Source organism: Echinops telfairi, unplaced genomic scaffold, assembly GCF_000313985.2.
Source record: "Echinops telfairi isolate 266 unplaced genomic scaffold, ASM31398v2 ScPeMD7_5592;HRSCAF=6446, whole genome shotgun sequence".
Lineage (NCBI taxonomy): Eukaryota > Metazoa > Chordata > Mammalia > Afrosoricida > Tenrecidae > Echinops > Echinops telfairi.
Window position 1 is genome coordinate 47,860,511 of NW_022109491.1, and position 14,351 is coordinate 47,874,861.

Sequence of the window (14,351 nt, forward strand, 5' to 3'; positions counted from 1 at the left end):
ATTATTGAAGAATATGGGCAGTACCATGGACTGCCAGAATTTTTTTTTAATTGTCTTTGAAGAAATGCATCCAGAATACTCCTTACAAGTGAGGATGGTAAGACTTCATTTCACATACTGTGGACATATTATCTGGAGAGATTAGTCCTTGGAAAAAGATATGCTTGATAAAATACCTGGTTGACAAAAAGAAGAAGCCCTTCAAGAAAATGGTTTGGCATGCAATAATGAGCTTAAACTTAACAATTGTGAGGATGGTACAAAACTAAGGCAGTTGCTCATTCTGTTTTACATAGAACCACTATGAATTGAAGCCAACTAGATGGTACTTAAACAACAATATAGATTTAATAGTAGTTTTGAAGCCTTTGGAAAATATAGGACTTGGTTTATTAAAACGTTTAGAAGCCATCAAATTGTTCGATAAGTCCTTTGTGTTCCTTTTTGATACAGATATTTAGAACTAGGTAGGTAAATGCAGGTGATTGGTTCCATCCAACTAAAAACCAAATCCACAGTCATCAAGTCAATTTTGATTCATACTGAGAAAGAGTAAACTTCTCCTTTGTGTTTCTGGGATTGTAAATCTTTACCAGAGCAAACAACCTCATCTTTCTCCTGTGAGTGGCTGGTCAATTTGAATTGCTTACTTTGTGGTTAACAGCCCAAAGTGTAAGCCACCCTGGAAACCAGCTTTCTGCATCTCAGAAGACTGCAGTTAGCACTCTGACAAGCAAACTGGACCCTTTGGCATACCGGGAAGAGTTATTACCAACCACTGTGCTGAGTTGTGGGATTCATAGAGTTCAGAGAGAATATGGCCTGCAAATATTAATTCAGACATCTGTAGTCATCACCAATGATTTCTTGCTATTGAAAATATGTGATAGGTTTAGTTTGGACACCTCAGTTAAATAATGGAAGAAAACACCCCTTTAAAAATCTCCCAGACCTTCCATTCCCTCATAAAGAAAAAAAAATTAAATATGTGGGGAATCATGGGGGGTAAGTAGTTCTGAAAAGTAAAATAGAACAGAATGATGAGGTCTGTGTTGAGTCCGAGTAAGGGAAAGGCAAGTGTTTTCCTCGTGCAGTTTCCACTACAATGAAGAGGACCTTAGAACAGACTGGTAGTCCCCTACAAAATGTAGACCATAATTCAAGCTGTCAGCCTAATCATGCTGTTTCCAGGTACAGAGAAGGAGCCCTTGTTTTCTGGTGAAGAGAAGGGACCTTTGTTTGCTGACCCCTGATCTGTAGCCTGCTGCTGACAGTCCTGTCTGTTTGCCTTTGTTAGTGTCCCTTCCTCCCCTCCGTTAGGCATTATCCTCCCTTAAAGTGGCCCCCTGGATGGGACCACCCAGGGGGCTGTACAATGGGGAGTGAAGTAGCCACCTAAACATAGGTTTTTTTTTTTAAGACAGCTCCTTTAAAAGAAAAATACTGTTTATGTATGTGTTTGTCCTTTCTACAACTGTTTTGTGTGCCAAACAAAACCTCCTTATACAAACTTCACTGTGGCTACACATACAGCTGTCAGTATGTGGCTACACATACATCAGAGGTCAGGCTTGAGATAGTTCTTCCAGTTTATTTTCCCAGGACTCTGAGCTTGATGCAGTTTACATTTCCACACTTAGATTTACGGTCAGGAAATTTGGTATCTGAAGAAACAAATTTTACTATCTATATAAACTATTTTATCAACAGTCATATGTGTTGGTGCCTTGCCTTTGCTTTTGGGTGAAATCTGTGTAATTCTATTTAACAAATACTCGTAGTTTGCAATTCAGCATTCCAAGGATTAGCAGTAGCCAATTGTTAGACTGTTTAAATCTTAATTTGCATCATTATAGATCATTATGAGGTAGAGCTTCTGCAGCCCTCTCTGTGGTTCTCGGTTGTTTTTGTATACCTTTGGGTAGTAAATCAGTAGAGGTTTTCTCGTATTGGTGAAGGTGCTAAATAGCTTCTCTAGATGACCAGTACACTACACAGATAAATTAGTGCTTTAGATTTTGACTGACAGCTGTGCTCTTCCCAGGCATCAGCAAGAGTCATGATATATAATGAGAAGGATTTCATAGTGTCAGAACATTAATTACAAACTAATATAATAAAGCAAATATCTACGATACAGTAAAATTCCTCCTCTAGTTATTTACAAGGAAAAAAGAGGGTATTAAAACAAGATCTAAACAAAATCCAAATATGATGAAAGGAAAAGTATCATAGTTTAAATTGTGAACACCCAATTTGTAGAAGGCTATGGAGGACAGTAGGAACCCCAAATCCATCTGCAGAGTATCTGGTCAGATGAAGCCTCTGGCAGATCCCCTCTGGCCTCAGGCAGGGACTCGAACATCTTTGCAGTCAGACAGAGATTAATGTAAACTTGATTATGGTGGATGGAACTCTGGTATGTTATGATACCTATATAGATGACTTCCCTCTTGACCCATCCTGAATTTGCTCTAGGTTTAAATATTTCTCGCTTGTTCCACAACAGAAATTTCCTCTATGGCTTTTAAAAGGTATTGCTGGTGGTCTTTTCTTTCTTATTATTTATTTTCATTTTTATAATTCTTTTTCCTTTCTGTTTCATTTTGTTTTTGTTTTTTATTGCTTCTCTTAGGCTTCCCAGCTTAGGAGGTGAAATGCAGAAGGAGTGAATGTCCAGAGACAACGATGCAATGATTTAAGGGTCAGGTGAAGGGAATTGGGGAGCAAATAATGAATGCCAGAGGGAGGAGGAAGCACCAGAACTGATTGTGATGATGTATATACAACTCTTCTTAAAAGCAAGCTAACTGTGGGATTTTATATTTATAAAACTATTTTTAAAAACAGGGATAATGCAAGTATGTAATAAAGCAGGTAGCACAAGAGACTACCAATAATCAGGAAACATGATCAAAAATTTCAGGAGATTGCATGAAGTCTTATTCTGCAATCTTGAGAGGAACCTGGAAAAAGTCCCATGAAGTTACCTGGTAGAATTTCTTTCTGTAGTTAATTTTTTGTAACACTTATTCAGGGTAGTATTTGTCTATAAAGTAATTCTCAGTTTGTAATACCAAAAGAAAAATATCTTTTCTTCCTTGCTTTAAAATATATATATATATATAGATATCGATATAGATAGATAGATATAGATTTTTTAAAATTTTGAGTATTCACATTAGCCTTACTGAAGTGGAGTTTTCTTTTAAATTGTCTCAAATTTTGTATGACTGACTGGAAGATAGAAAATGAAGATATAAATCTTTTTGTTAATTTTACAAATTTTCAAAAAATTTATTGTATGTTTAAACAAGGATGCTGGTGGGATAGTGGGTTATTAACCATGAGGTCAGCAGTTTGAACCCACCAGCTGCTGTACAAGAGAAAGATGAGCTTTAAGGTGAGGCTATAAAGATTTATAGCCTCAGATACCCTCAAAGGCAGTTTTGCTCTGTTCCTGTTGGGTCTTTGTGATTCAAAATTGACTTGATGGCAGTGAGCTTGGGGAGTTTGGTATGTTTAATTATAAGTTGGTTAAGATAGAATATACCTCCTTAATACGCCACTTGTTTCCAGAGAGTACTGTAATTAAGGGGCTTTGTCTACTTGCTGGACTTCATGGAGAACAATGATATGAGAAGAACCCAGTTTGTCCAAAACCAAAATCCAACTCACTGCCATTGAGCCAATTCTGACTCAAAGCAACTGTATAGGGCAGGATAGAACTACCCCTATGGGTTTCCAAGACTGTAACCCTTTAAATTAGTAGAAAGCCCCTTCTTTCTCCAGCAGAGTGGCTAGTGATTTCAAACTGCTGACCCTGAGGTTAATAGCCCAATGTGTTACCCACTACAACACCAGGGTTTCTTTCCCAGTTTGTTCAGATCATGCTAAATCCTAAGGAAGACTAGGCATGGCTCCCCAACTCATGCCTTTCCATTTGGAACTATTTTGGTAGGACTATAAGTAGAAAAAAAATCAAGGTCTTTGAATTTTGAAACAGTTATAATGCTTTCATAACACATGTAGCCTTTCATCTTTAACTGTGCGGTATTAATCTCATTGTAAATAAAACCAAAATCCTCACAACTGGATCCATAGATAACACGATTAACGGAGAAAAGATTGAAGTGTTCAAGGATTTCATATTGCTTGGATTCATAATCAATGCTCATGGAAGCAGCAGTCAAGAAATCAAACAATAACTTGTATTGAGCAAATCTGATACATGACACCTCTTTGAAGTATTGAAGAACATGCAAATATGTTAATTTGAGGACAACAGTGCACCTGACCGAAATGGAAGAAGTACAGCCAGAATACTCCATGGAAGTGAGGATAATGAGATATATGCTCTCATGTACTTAGGCATCAGGAGAGACCAGTCAGTCTTTGGAGAAGGATATCGTGCTTGTTAAAGTAGAGGAGTAGTGAAAAAGAGGAAGGCCCTCAGATGGGTGAAATAGCAGTGGCTGCAAACAGTGGACTTAAACATAACAGACTAGTAGTGAAGGATCAGGCAGTTCCATTTTGTTCCGTTTTGCATAGGGTCACTATGAGTGAGAACCAACTCGACAGGACAGCACCTAACAACATACAGTGTAGGAATTAGTTTACTTGATTTTTAAAAATTATTTTATTGGGGGCTCGTACAATTCTCATCACAATCCATACATACATCCATTGTGTCAAGCACTTATGCACATTTGTTGCCCTCATCATTCTCAAAACATTTGCCTCCCACTCTAGCCCCTAATATCAGTTGCTCATTTTCCCCCTCCCTCCACACTTTCCCCTCCCTCATGAACCCTTCATAGTCATAAATTATTATAGTTTTGTTATAAGTTACCCTGTCCAATGTTTCCTTCCGCCCTCTTCTCTGCTGTCCATCCCCCAGGGATGAGGCAATACTTAGATTCTTGTGATTGGTTCCCCCTTTCTACCCTACATTCCCTTCACCCTCCAGGCATCGCCCCTCTCACCACTGGTCCTGAAGGAGTCATCTATCCTGGATTCCCTGTGTTTCCAATTCCAATGTACATCCTCCAGTCCAGCCAGATTTGTAAGGTAGAATTGGGATCATGATAGTGGGGGGATGGAGGGAAGCATTAAAGAACAAGAGGAAAGTTATATGTTTCATCATTGCTACCCTGCACTCTGATTGGCTTTTCTCCTCCCCACAACCCCTCAGTAAGGGGGTGTTCTTTACTTGATTTTTTTTTCACACATTATCAAAAGTGCTAATGGACACTTTATGAAATAAAGCCTGGCTTCAGGTGGGAAGATCACTATTATACATCCTTAGCATAGACCAGACCATCTTGTAACCAGAGAAATTTCTGAGTTCATCCAGAGTAGTCATAAATTCTGTAAGGACTGTAATTGTGGCCATCTTATTGCCATATATATATGTATATGTATATATATATGTGTATATATATATGTGGTATGTTGTAGAGGATCTTAAATCTAAATACAATTTATAGAGACATATGTTTTAAATTATAAATAGGACAAAAGCAAGACAAAGGCAATTCATCTGGATGAGAGAGACCATTAACACAAGGTCATAATGGCATCCAAAGTTTTACAGAAAGCCAGTTCCTTAAATGAGATGTGGCACACAGGGAATTCTCACAAAACATAGTTGACCACAGATCAATACATCACACTTCCAAGTAATACAACATGATAAAGTGGGATGCATACCATGTTCTCAAAGGTGGTTCAAAATTAAGGGGGGGGGGAATCAATGTAGTTCACCATATAAAAGATTTAAAAAATAACCCCATGATCATATCAAGCAACCCAGAAAAGGCATATGACAATTTGTAACACTCATTCCTGATGAAAACATTCAACAAAACAAGAATAGAAGGGAAAGTTCTCAACAATATAGGTTATATATGAAAACCCAACAGCCATCATCTCCTCAGTAGGGAAAAACTGAAAACATTTCTCTCGAAAATGGGAACCAGATAAAGATGGTGCTTATCACTACTCTTATCCAAAGTTTTTCTGGAATTCTTAGGCAAAGTGATTAGACAAAAGGAATCCAAATCAGCAAAGAAGTGAAACCCTTATCTGCAGATGATAGGATTTTATATGTTAAAAACTCATTCTCAGCAACCCTACAGAACAGGCTAAAAGCTGCCCCTGTGGGTTTCTGAGACTGTAACTTTTTATGAGAGTAGAAAGCCTCATATTTCCCCTATGGAGAGGCTGGTGGTTTCAAACTGCTAACCTTGTGGTTAGCAGCTCAATAGTGTAACCCTTTGTGCCATCAGGGCTCATGTTTTGAGAATGATGAGGGCAATAAATGTACAAATGCGCTTTACACAATTGATGTGTGTATGGATTGTGATACAAGTTGTATGAGCCCTTAATAAAATGATTAATAAAAAGAAATAAAATAAAGTGAAAATAAATAAATCTTCCCAATCTAGTGGGAAAGTGGGGGCAGGGGGGAATAAATAAATAAATAAAAACAAAAGAAAGTTTCATCAATGTAGCAGGATAGCAGATTAACACAAAAATCATATGGATTTCTGTATGTGAAGAGAGCTCTGACAAAGAAACAATACCATTTAATAGAGCCGCCCCCAAAAGGAAGTACTTAAACCTAACCAGAAAGACAAAAGACCTAGACAAAGAAAACTATAGAACACTACTTACAAGAAAAAAAAAATGAGACCTACGTAAATGGGAAAATACTCCATGTTCATGGGCAGGAAGGTTTAACACTGTGAAGATGTCAATTCTACCAAAAGCAATATATAAATATAACACAATAACAATCCAGATCCCAACTTCATTCTAACTTTATCTGGAGACCGAAGAAACCCAAGATTAGCAAATAACTTAAGAAGAACAAAATAGGAAGCCTCTCCCTTTCCTACCTCAAAAGCCATTACATAGCCACAGTAATCTAAACAGCTTGGTACTTGTGCAATGATAAGTACATAGACCAATGGAGCAAAATAGAAAACCCCAAAATAAATTCATCTTTGTCTTTGACACAGAACCAGAGAACATTAAATGGGAAAGACTCTGTTCAACAAATGGTTCTGACAAGATTGGATCTCCATCAGCAAAAGATTGAAACAGGACCTATACCTCACCCCATGTCCAAAACCAAACTCAAGATGGATGAAAATTCTAAATTTAAATCCTAAAGCTATAGAGATCATCATGAGGAAATAGGGACAAATTTAAGGTCCCTAGCACATGGCAAAAATACACTAGCAAATGTAATGGAAAACACACAACAGAAGACAAAATAGACCTACTAAAAATAAGACATTTGTCTACATCAAAAGACTTCATCAGAAAAAAAAGGGGGCTTCATCAAAAGAGAGCCCATCAACTGGGAAAAATTCTTTGCGGACACAATGAATAAAGCACTAACCTCTAAAACCTGTATAAAATTGTAGCACTCAGAAAAAAATATGAATAATTCAATTAAGAAGTAAGCAAAGGATATTAACAGACAGTTCATCAAAATGACATTCAAATGGCTAACAAACATATGAAAAAATGCTTATGATCACTAGCCATCTGGGAGATGCAAATCAAAGCAATAATGAGATATCACCTTACACTGGCAATGACTGCCCAATTAAAAAAAGAGAGAGAGGGAGAGAGAGAACAGAACAGATGCCGGTGAGGGTGTGGAGAGATTGGAACTCTCATATGCTGCTGGTGAGTCTGTATATATGTGCAATCGCTGTAGAAATTGACATGTTGATACCTCAAACAACTGGGAATAGCAATTGCTTATGAAATGGCAATATTTTGTTTGGTATTTACCCTAAAGAAGTAAGAGACAGAACTAACAGGCAAATGCACTCTCACATTCATCACAGTGCAGTACTGTTCACAATAGCAAGAAACTGGGAACCCAAATATCTATAAAAAATATCTTTTTTACCTAAAAAGGTATCAAAATTTCTTTGATACCTAAACCCCATGGAATACTGTGTATCGTTGAAAAGCCATATTGAAACCAAGAAGCACCTCATAACATGGATTAATCTAGGGAACAGTGAGTGGAGTTAGTAAATCTCAACAGGACAAACATTAACCAAGATGAAGACTTACATATCAAAAGGAGGAGACGACGAAGGGGGCCGATGCAGGAAGAGAGGGATGATGAAGCAACAGACTAGAGAGTTGACAGGTGTTGTCTTGAGTAAAGTGGAGGACCGAAAGAGAGAAGAGAAATCAGAGGAAGGAGGTTGCAGGGGCAGAATACAGGTGTGGAGATGCATGGAGGTGGGTTGGGGGGTAGTGATTTGAACCATTGAGTGCAAAGCTGATGATCTGAAATGTAAACCCTCAGCTCACAATAAAAGCATAAATAAATGAACTTCAAGAGGATGGTGAAGGATAAATGTCTCTTTCCAAGCTTTTCTTTTCTTGTCAAGAATAAAGAAAATATTACTGCAGTGGGATCCAAATGAAGAAATAATCATTAGTTTTCTGCATTCAGAAATAGAGAATGTAACCTATACTTCAGCTAGCAGTTTTCAATTTCTTAGCACTGATCATGTAAGTAAATTTTATATGAATTAAGGAGATCTAATTTTGTTATGATTGACAATATAAAATGAGCCCTTTCTGCTGTTAAGATTATATAGCATTCCTATCAGTCAAGTGGAATGTAGAATTAAATTGCACAGCTGTGGATTTGAACATCATTAATGCTATCAAAGAGTTAAAAGTTACTTCCTCTGATGGATTTAAAACAGCTACATATACACAAGTTTTCAAAATACAGTACCTCATTTTACATCTTTGGTGAGAGACAGTATAGTTGTTGTATTTTTATGTCTTGATTATATTACAGATATATTTCAATAAACCATAAAGAACCACCATAGATTCTAGATGCTGGCAGTCTGTGCTTAAATAAGCATCTCATGTAGCCCTTGTTATATTTTATAGGCTCTGTGATGATACTGACATTCAGAAAGAAGATGACCTTGGAGCCTGTGGAACAGCTGTCCTTAACCAGCTTCAGAGACTCCAGGCTGCAGGTAGCAGCAGGGAAAAGCAAGTCAGGTACAACTGTCATGAAATGGATCCTGGGTACAATGGGCATTATTCTTGTCAAATGCTTCCAAAGGAAAGAGATCACAAAATTGCAAAACACTAGCCTATACTGTCAACAAAAAGGTAAACACCTACAATTATCAATTTAACTTTCTACTTTATTGTTGTCTTAGTTTTTAATGCCACTGTAATACAAAATATAAGTAGGTGTCCTTAAGAAACACATTTAATTTCTTAGTTTAGGAGGCTTGAAGTCTAAATTCATGGCACCAGCACTAGGGGAAGGCTTCCACTTTTTTCAGCTCTGGTGAAAAAGATCCTTGTTCTTTGGTTCCTTGGTGATCTTCATGCTGTGTGACTGATAAGGTATACCCCACACTAATGGTTTTCTGTAGCTTAACAAAGAAAACCCATTTCCAATCAGAGTTTTAACCATAGGTATATAGAGTGCTAACTAAAGGTTGGCAGTTTGAAACTACCAGCTACTATTCCTTGGGAGAAAGACAAATTCACAACATTTTTGAAGGACACTCTATAACAACCCTCCACTTTTTTACAAATATATTTTTTTCTAACTTTTAAGTAGATTTATTCACTGCTCTCAGCAATGTTTAAGAGGTCTATGTGTGTTCGTGAACTAAAACCAAAACCCACTACCATAAAGTCAATTCCAACTCATAGTAATCCTACAGGACAAAGTAGAATGGCCCTTTTGGGATACTGAGATTGTAAATCTTTTTGGGAGCAGTCTAGTTTTTCCCCCACAGAGTAGCTGGTGGGTTTGAACTCGTCGTTGAAGTTAGCAATCCAATGCATAACTCACTGTGCCATTAGGGTTCCTTATGTGTTCTGAAGTTCATGTAGATTGGTTTATTTTTTTAGGCTTAAGGAGGGTATATTTAACTGGAAAAGTATCAACACACCAGGATATAATCCAGCATAGCCACTAAGTACAGGGATGTCCTTGGCAGGTCCACACCCCAGATGAGTTCTTAAAATTCCCAATACCAGGAGCCCTGGTAATGTAGTGGCTGTGTTGAGTGCTAACTAAAGGTTGACAGTTTGAAACTACCAGCTACTACTCCTTTGGAGAAAGACAAAGCTTTCTACTCCCACAAAGAGTTACAGTCTCGGAATCTCAGAAGAGCAGTTGTACCCTCCTATAGAGGACCCGTGAGTCGGCATACACTCAGTGGCAATGAATTCCTGGAGATGCAGGTCCCTTGATCTAGGGTTGATTCTGCAGTTCTAGCAGTGGTTTTACAAGTGTAGTCCCTAGGCCAGACATCAACAACACTTGAGAGCTTCTTTATGTTGTTGCTGGGTACTATCAAGTTAGTTACAACTCATAGGGATCCTACGTACAACAGAATAAAACACCACCAAGTCCCATGCCATCCTCAAAATTGTTATGCTTGAGCCCATTGTTGCAGTCATTGTGCCAGTCCATCTTGCCAAAGGCCTTCCATTTTTTTTCTCCACGCTACCAAAGATAATGTGTTTTCCAAAGGATTGTTCTCTCCAAATTGATGGAAAGTCTTGTAAGACAGAGTCTTGTAATCCTTGCTTCTAAAGAGCCTTCTGGCTATATTCTTCCAAGACAGAGAAAATATATATACGTCATTTTATTGGAGGCCCTTACAACTTTTATATGTACCAGTGTACATGTTCTGGTCTGTATGGATTTATAATGTAGAACTGAGGTCATGGTAGTGGAGTGGGGAAGGAAGCATTAAAGAACTAGAGGAATGTGTGTTCCATCATTGCTATACTGTATCCTGGTTGACTTGTCCCTCTCCTTGTGACCCTTCTCCAAGACAGAAATATTTGTCCGTTTAGCAGTCCATGGTACTTTCAATAATCTTCATCAACCCCATAGTTCAAATGCATCGATTTTTCTTTGCTCTTCTTTATTCAGTATCCAACTTTCACATACATATGTGCCATTGAAAATGCCAAGGCTTGGGTCAGGTGCACCTTAGTCCTCAAAGTAACATTCTTGCTTTGAAACACTTGAAAGAGGTCTTTTTTTTTTCTTTTGAAAGAGGTCTTGTGCAGCAGATTTACCTAATGCAATGTGTTGTTTAATCTCTTGACTGCTGCTTCCATGAACATTGATTGTGAACCCAAGCAAGATGAAATACTTGACAACTTCTCTGTTTATGATGATGTTACCTATTGATCCAATTGTAAGTATTTTGATTTTCTTTATAGTGAGTTGTAATCCATACTGAATGCAACAATCCTTGATCTTCATCAGAAAGCAAGTCCTTCTCACTTTAAGCAAGATTACATTCTGAATATTTCAGGTTATTAATAAGCCTTATTCCAATCCTGATACTGCATTTTTCTTCATAAATTCCTGATTCTCTGTGTACTGGTTCAGCATACAGATTGAATAAGCCTGGTGAGAAGACACAACCCTGATGCACACTTTTCCTGATTTTAAATCATGTAGTATTCCCTTGTTCTGTTCAAATAACTGCCTCTTTATCCATGTACAAGATGAACACAAGTATTCTGGAATTCATATTCTCCTGGAGACTATCCATAGTTTGTTATGATCCACACAACAGAATGCCTTTGTATAGTCAATGAAGTATAAGTAAAAATCTTTCTGGTCTTCTCTTCTTTCAACCATGATCCATCCATCTGACTTCAGCAATATTCTTAACAGTATTCTCAAGGTCACCCCAAACACACTGACTAAAGAATGAGGGGGTGGGGTTTTAGATTTAATGATCCATCTATAAGGATTCATCAAGTTTGAGACCTCCTATCTCAAAGATATGACTAGAATGCTCATAAAGCTGGCATGGGAGCAGGTTAGTTGTTTTAGGGTAGTTGGCATATATGAACCATGAGTCCTGGAAATTCTTTTAAGTCAGTTAACAATTTATTCCATATCATTTACCCACCTTCATGGCCACAGAAGGTTTGTAGAATTGGAGCTATCTATTAAGTTCATAGAATTACAAATATTTATAATTTCTTATAGCTTATCCAGTATCTATATGGTTCATAGAATTACAAATATCTATAATTTCTTATAGCTTATCCAGTACTCCATGCTGGTCAGAACCTACATCTTGTTATAAAAATGCTATCAGTGTCCTAACATAATTTTTATATTAGGGACAGAATAAAAATGCCCTGGTGAAGTTGTCTTACCTCCTCTAGCTTTCTGAGAAGGAGACAGAATTGCCATCAACAGCCTCTAACTATTAATATAAAGCAGTGCTTGCTGAAAGCAAGGAGAACTTGAAGCACTTGCTGATGAAAAGTGAGGACTGCAGCCTTCAGTGTGGATTGCAACTCAATGTAAAGAACACAAAAGTCTTCACAACTGGACCAATAGACAACATCATAATAAATGGAGAAAAGATTGAAGTTGTCAAGGATTTAATTTTGGTTGACTACAGTCAATGCTCATGGAAGCAACGGTCAAGAAGTCAAATGGTGTATTGCATTGGGCCAATCTGCTATACAAGATCTCTTTAAAGTGTTGAAGAACAAGTGTGTCCCTTTGAAGAGTAAGCTGTGCCTGACCCAAGCCATGTTGTTTTCAGTTGCCTCATACACATGTGAAAGCTAGATAATGAATAAGAAAGACTAGAAAAATGGACACATTTGAATTATGGTGTTGGCAAAGAAGATCGAAAGTACCATGGATTGCCAGCAGAACAAATAGATCTGTTGTGGAGGTCGTACAGCCAGAATACTCCTTACAAAGGATGGTGAGACCTTGTCTAATGTACTTTGTACATATTATCAAGATAGATAAGTCCCTAGAAAAAGATATCCTGCTTGGTAAAGTAGAGGGTTGTGAAAAAGATGAAGACCCTCTAGTACAAGGGCTGCCACAGTGGCTGCCACAGTGGACTCAAGCATAACAACAACGATGAGGGTAGCAGAGTGTTTCATTCAGTTGTCTCATGAGTTGGAACTCGACAGCTCGTAGGTACTACAGAACAACGGAGGTTAGGTAAAGCTCCTCCCTCCAATCTTATTACCAACTCAAGAAACAGCCTTCCTTCCCATTACACTTGTTAGACTAGAGAAACAAACCCAGAGACACTCATATCTGTATCAGAAAGAGATTTATATCAAAGAATAATTGCATATTAAGAAAACATCCCTGCCATAAGTCTGATTGAGTCCATAAGTCCAATACTAGTCCATAAATCCTCTTCAGACTCATGAAGTAGGATGCAACGATGCAAAATGCAGAAAGATCACAGGCCAGTAGGTACAAAGTCTTATGGATCCAATGACTGCAAAGTCTTGTGGATCCAATGGCTGTGGAAGCATCTCAGTGCTGGCTCCTGTCTCCATGTGGCTCCTCCAGCTCTCCGTGTATGTCTCTTCAACAGCAAGATGAAGCAGAAAGAGTGTGGGTTGCAGGTTTCAATAAGCCTCCACCTGGTTTGTCAACAGGAAGAGAAAGGCAGAGAGAGAGGGGGCCAGCCTCCAGAGAGCCATTTATCTCAGTCGCTCTCTAATCAAGCTGCTACCTGATTGACAGGCTAAACTCCACTCCTTCACTCTTAATACCCTCAAGTTGACATAAGATTATTTAACTACCACAACACTCTTCTTTGTTATGTTCAATATGTCATTGCAATGACCCCACAGAATTCATAGATAATAGTCACATTTATAGTGTTATTTTAGGGAAGTAACATGTTACAATTCAGGATCAGGAAATACTTGGAATATAGTTTTTTACTCAAAACAGCCTGTTCTCAGTCATGTTTGTATAGAGTCTTCTTTCTGTTTCTTGGCATAACAGCCTGGTCTCTGCCATGCTTAGGGCAAAGCTATTTAACTTCATATATAAGTGCTGAGAGGTGCCCCATCCTATGTATGATTCTACCAGTGAGCCTCAGTTCTCTAGCTCCATAAGTCAGCAAGCCTTGCTTTATTAGCAGGATGCCCAGATGGACTATACACTACAGCAGCAAGTCTCCTGCCCAACGGTGCTCAGCTCCCTTGTTCCATGAGTTGGTGTCTCTGTAGCCATTTGCTTTTGGAGCCGGGAAGCCCACTGTACCCTCTCAAACTGATCTCCTTGTTTTGCTGCTACTGCTTCTTACCATCTCACGCTGTATCTTCTTAGTACAAGGACTCTAGGTCCAAAGGACATGCTCTGGTCTCATCTCTTCCTCTTGGTAGTAGTGGTTTCCCCTTTATGCCTCATGGTGCCCGGCTATCAAAGGATATAGCGTCTGGGGTCTTAAAAGCTTGAAGGTAAACAAGCGGCCATCTAGCTCAGAAGCAACAAAGCCCATATG

At 38.3% G+C, this 14,351-nt stretch overlaps 1 protein-coding gene across 3 annotated transcripts in view; it reads left to right on the forward strand.

Moving 5' to 3' along the window:
- Positions 1 to 14,351, forward strand: part of KIZ (kizuna centrosomal protein) — a 165,357-nt gene that overhangs the window by 67,558 nt on the left and 83,448 nt on the right. For all 3 annotated transcript variants that reach the window (XM_045295558.1, XM_045295559.1, XM_045295560.1), the window contains one exon: positions 8,950 to 9,066. In XM_045295558.1, the coding sequence (XP_045151493.1) occupies positions 8,950 to 9,066 (117 nt within the window). The remainder of the gene's footprint in view (positions 1 to 8,949; positions 9,067 to 14,351) is intronic.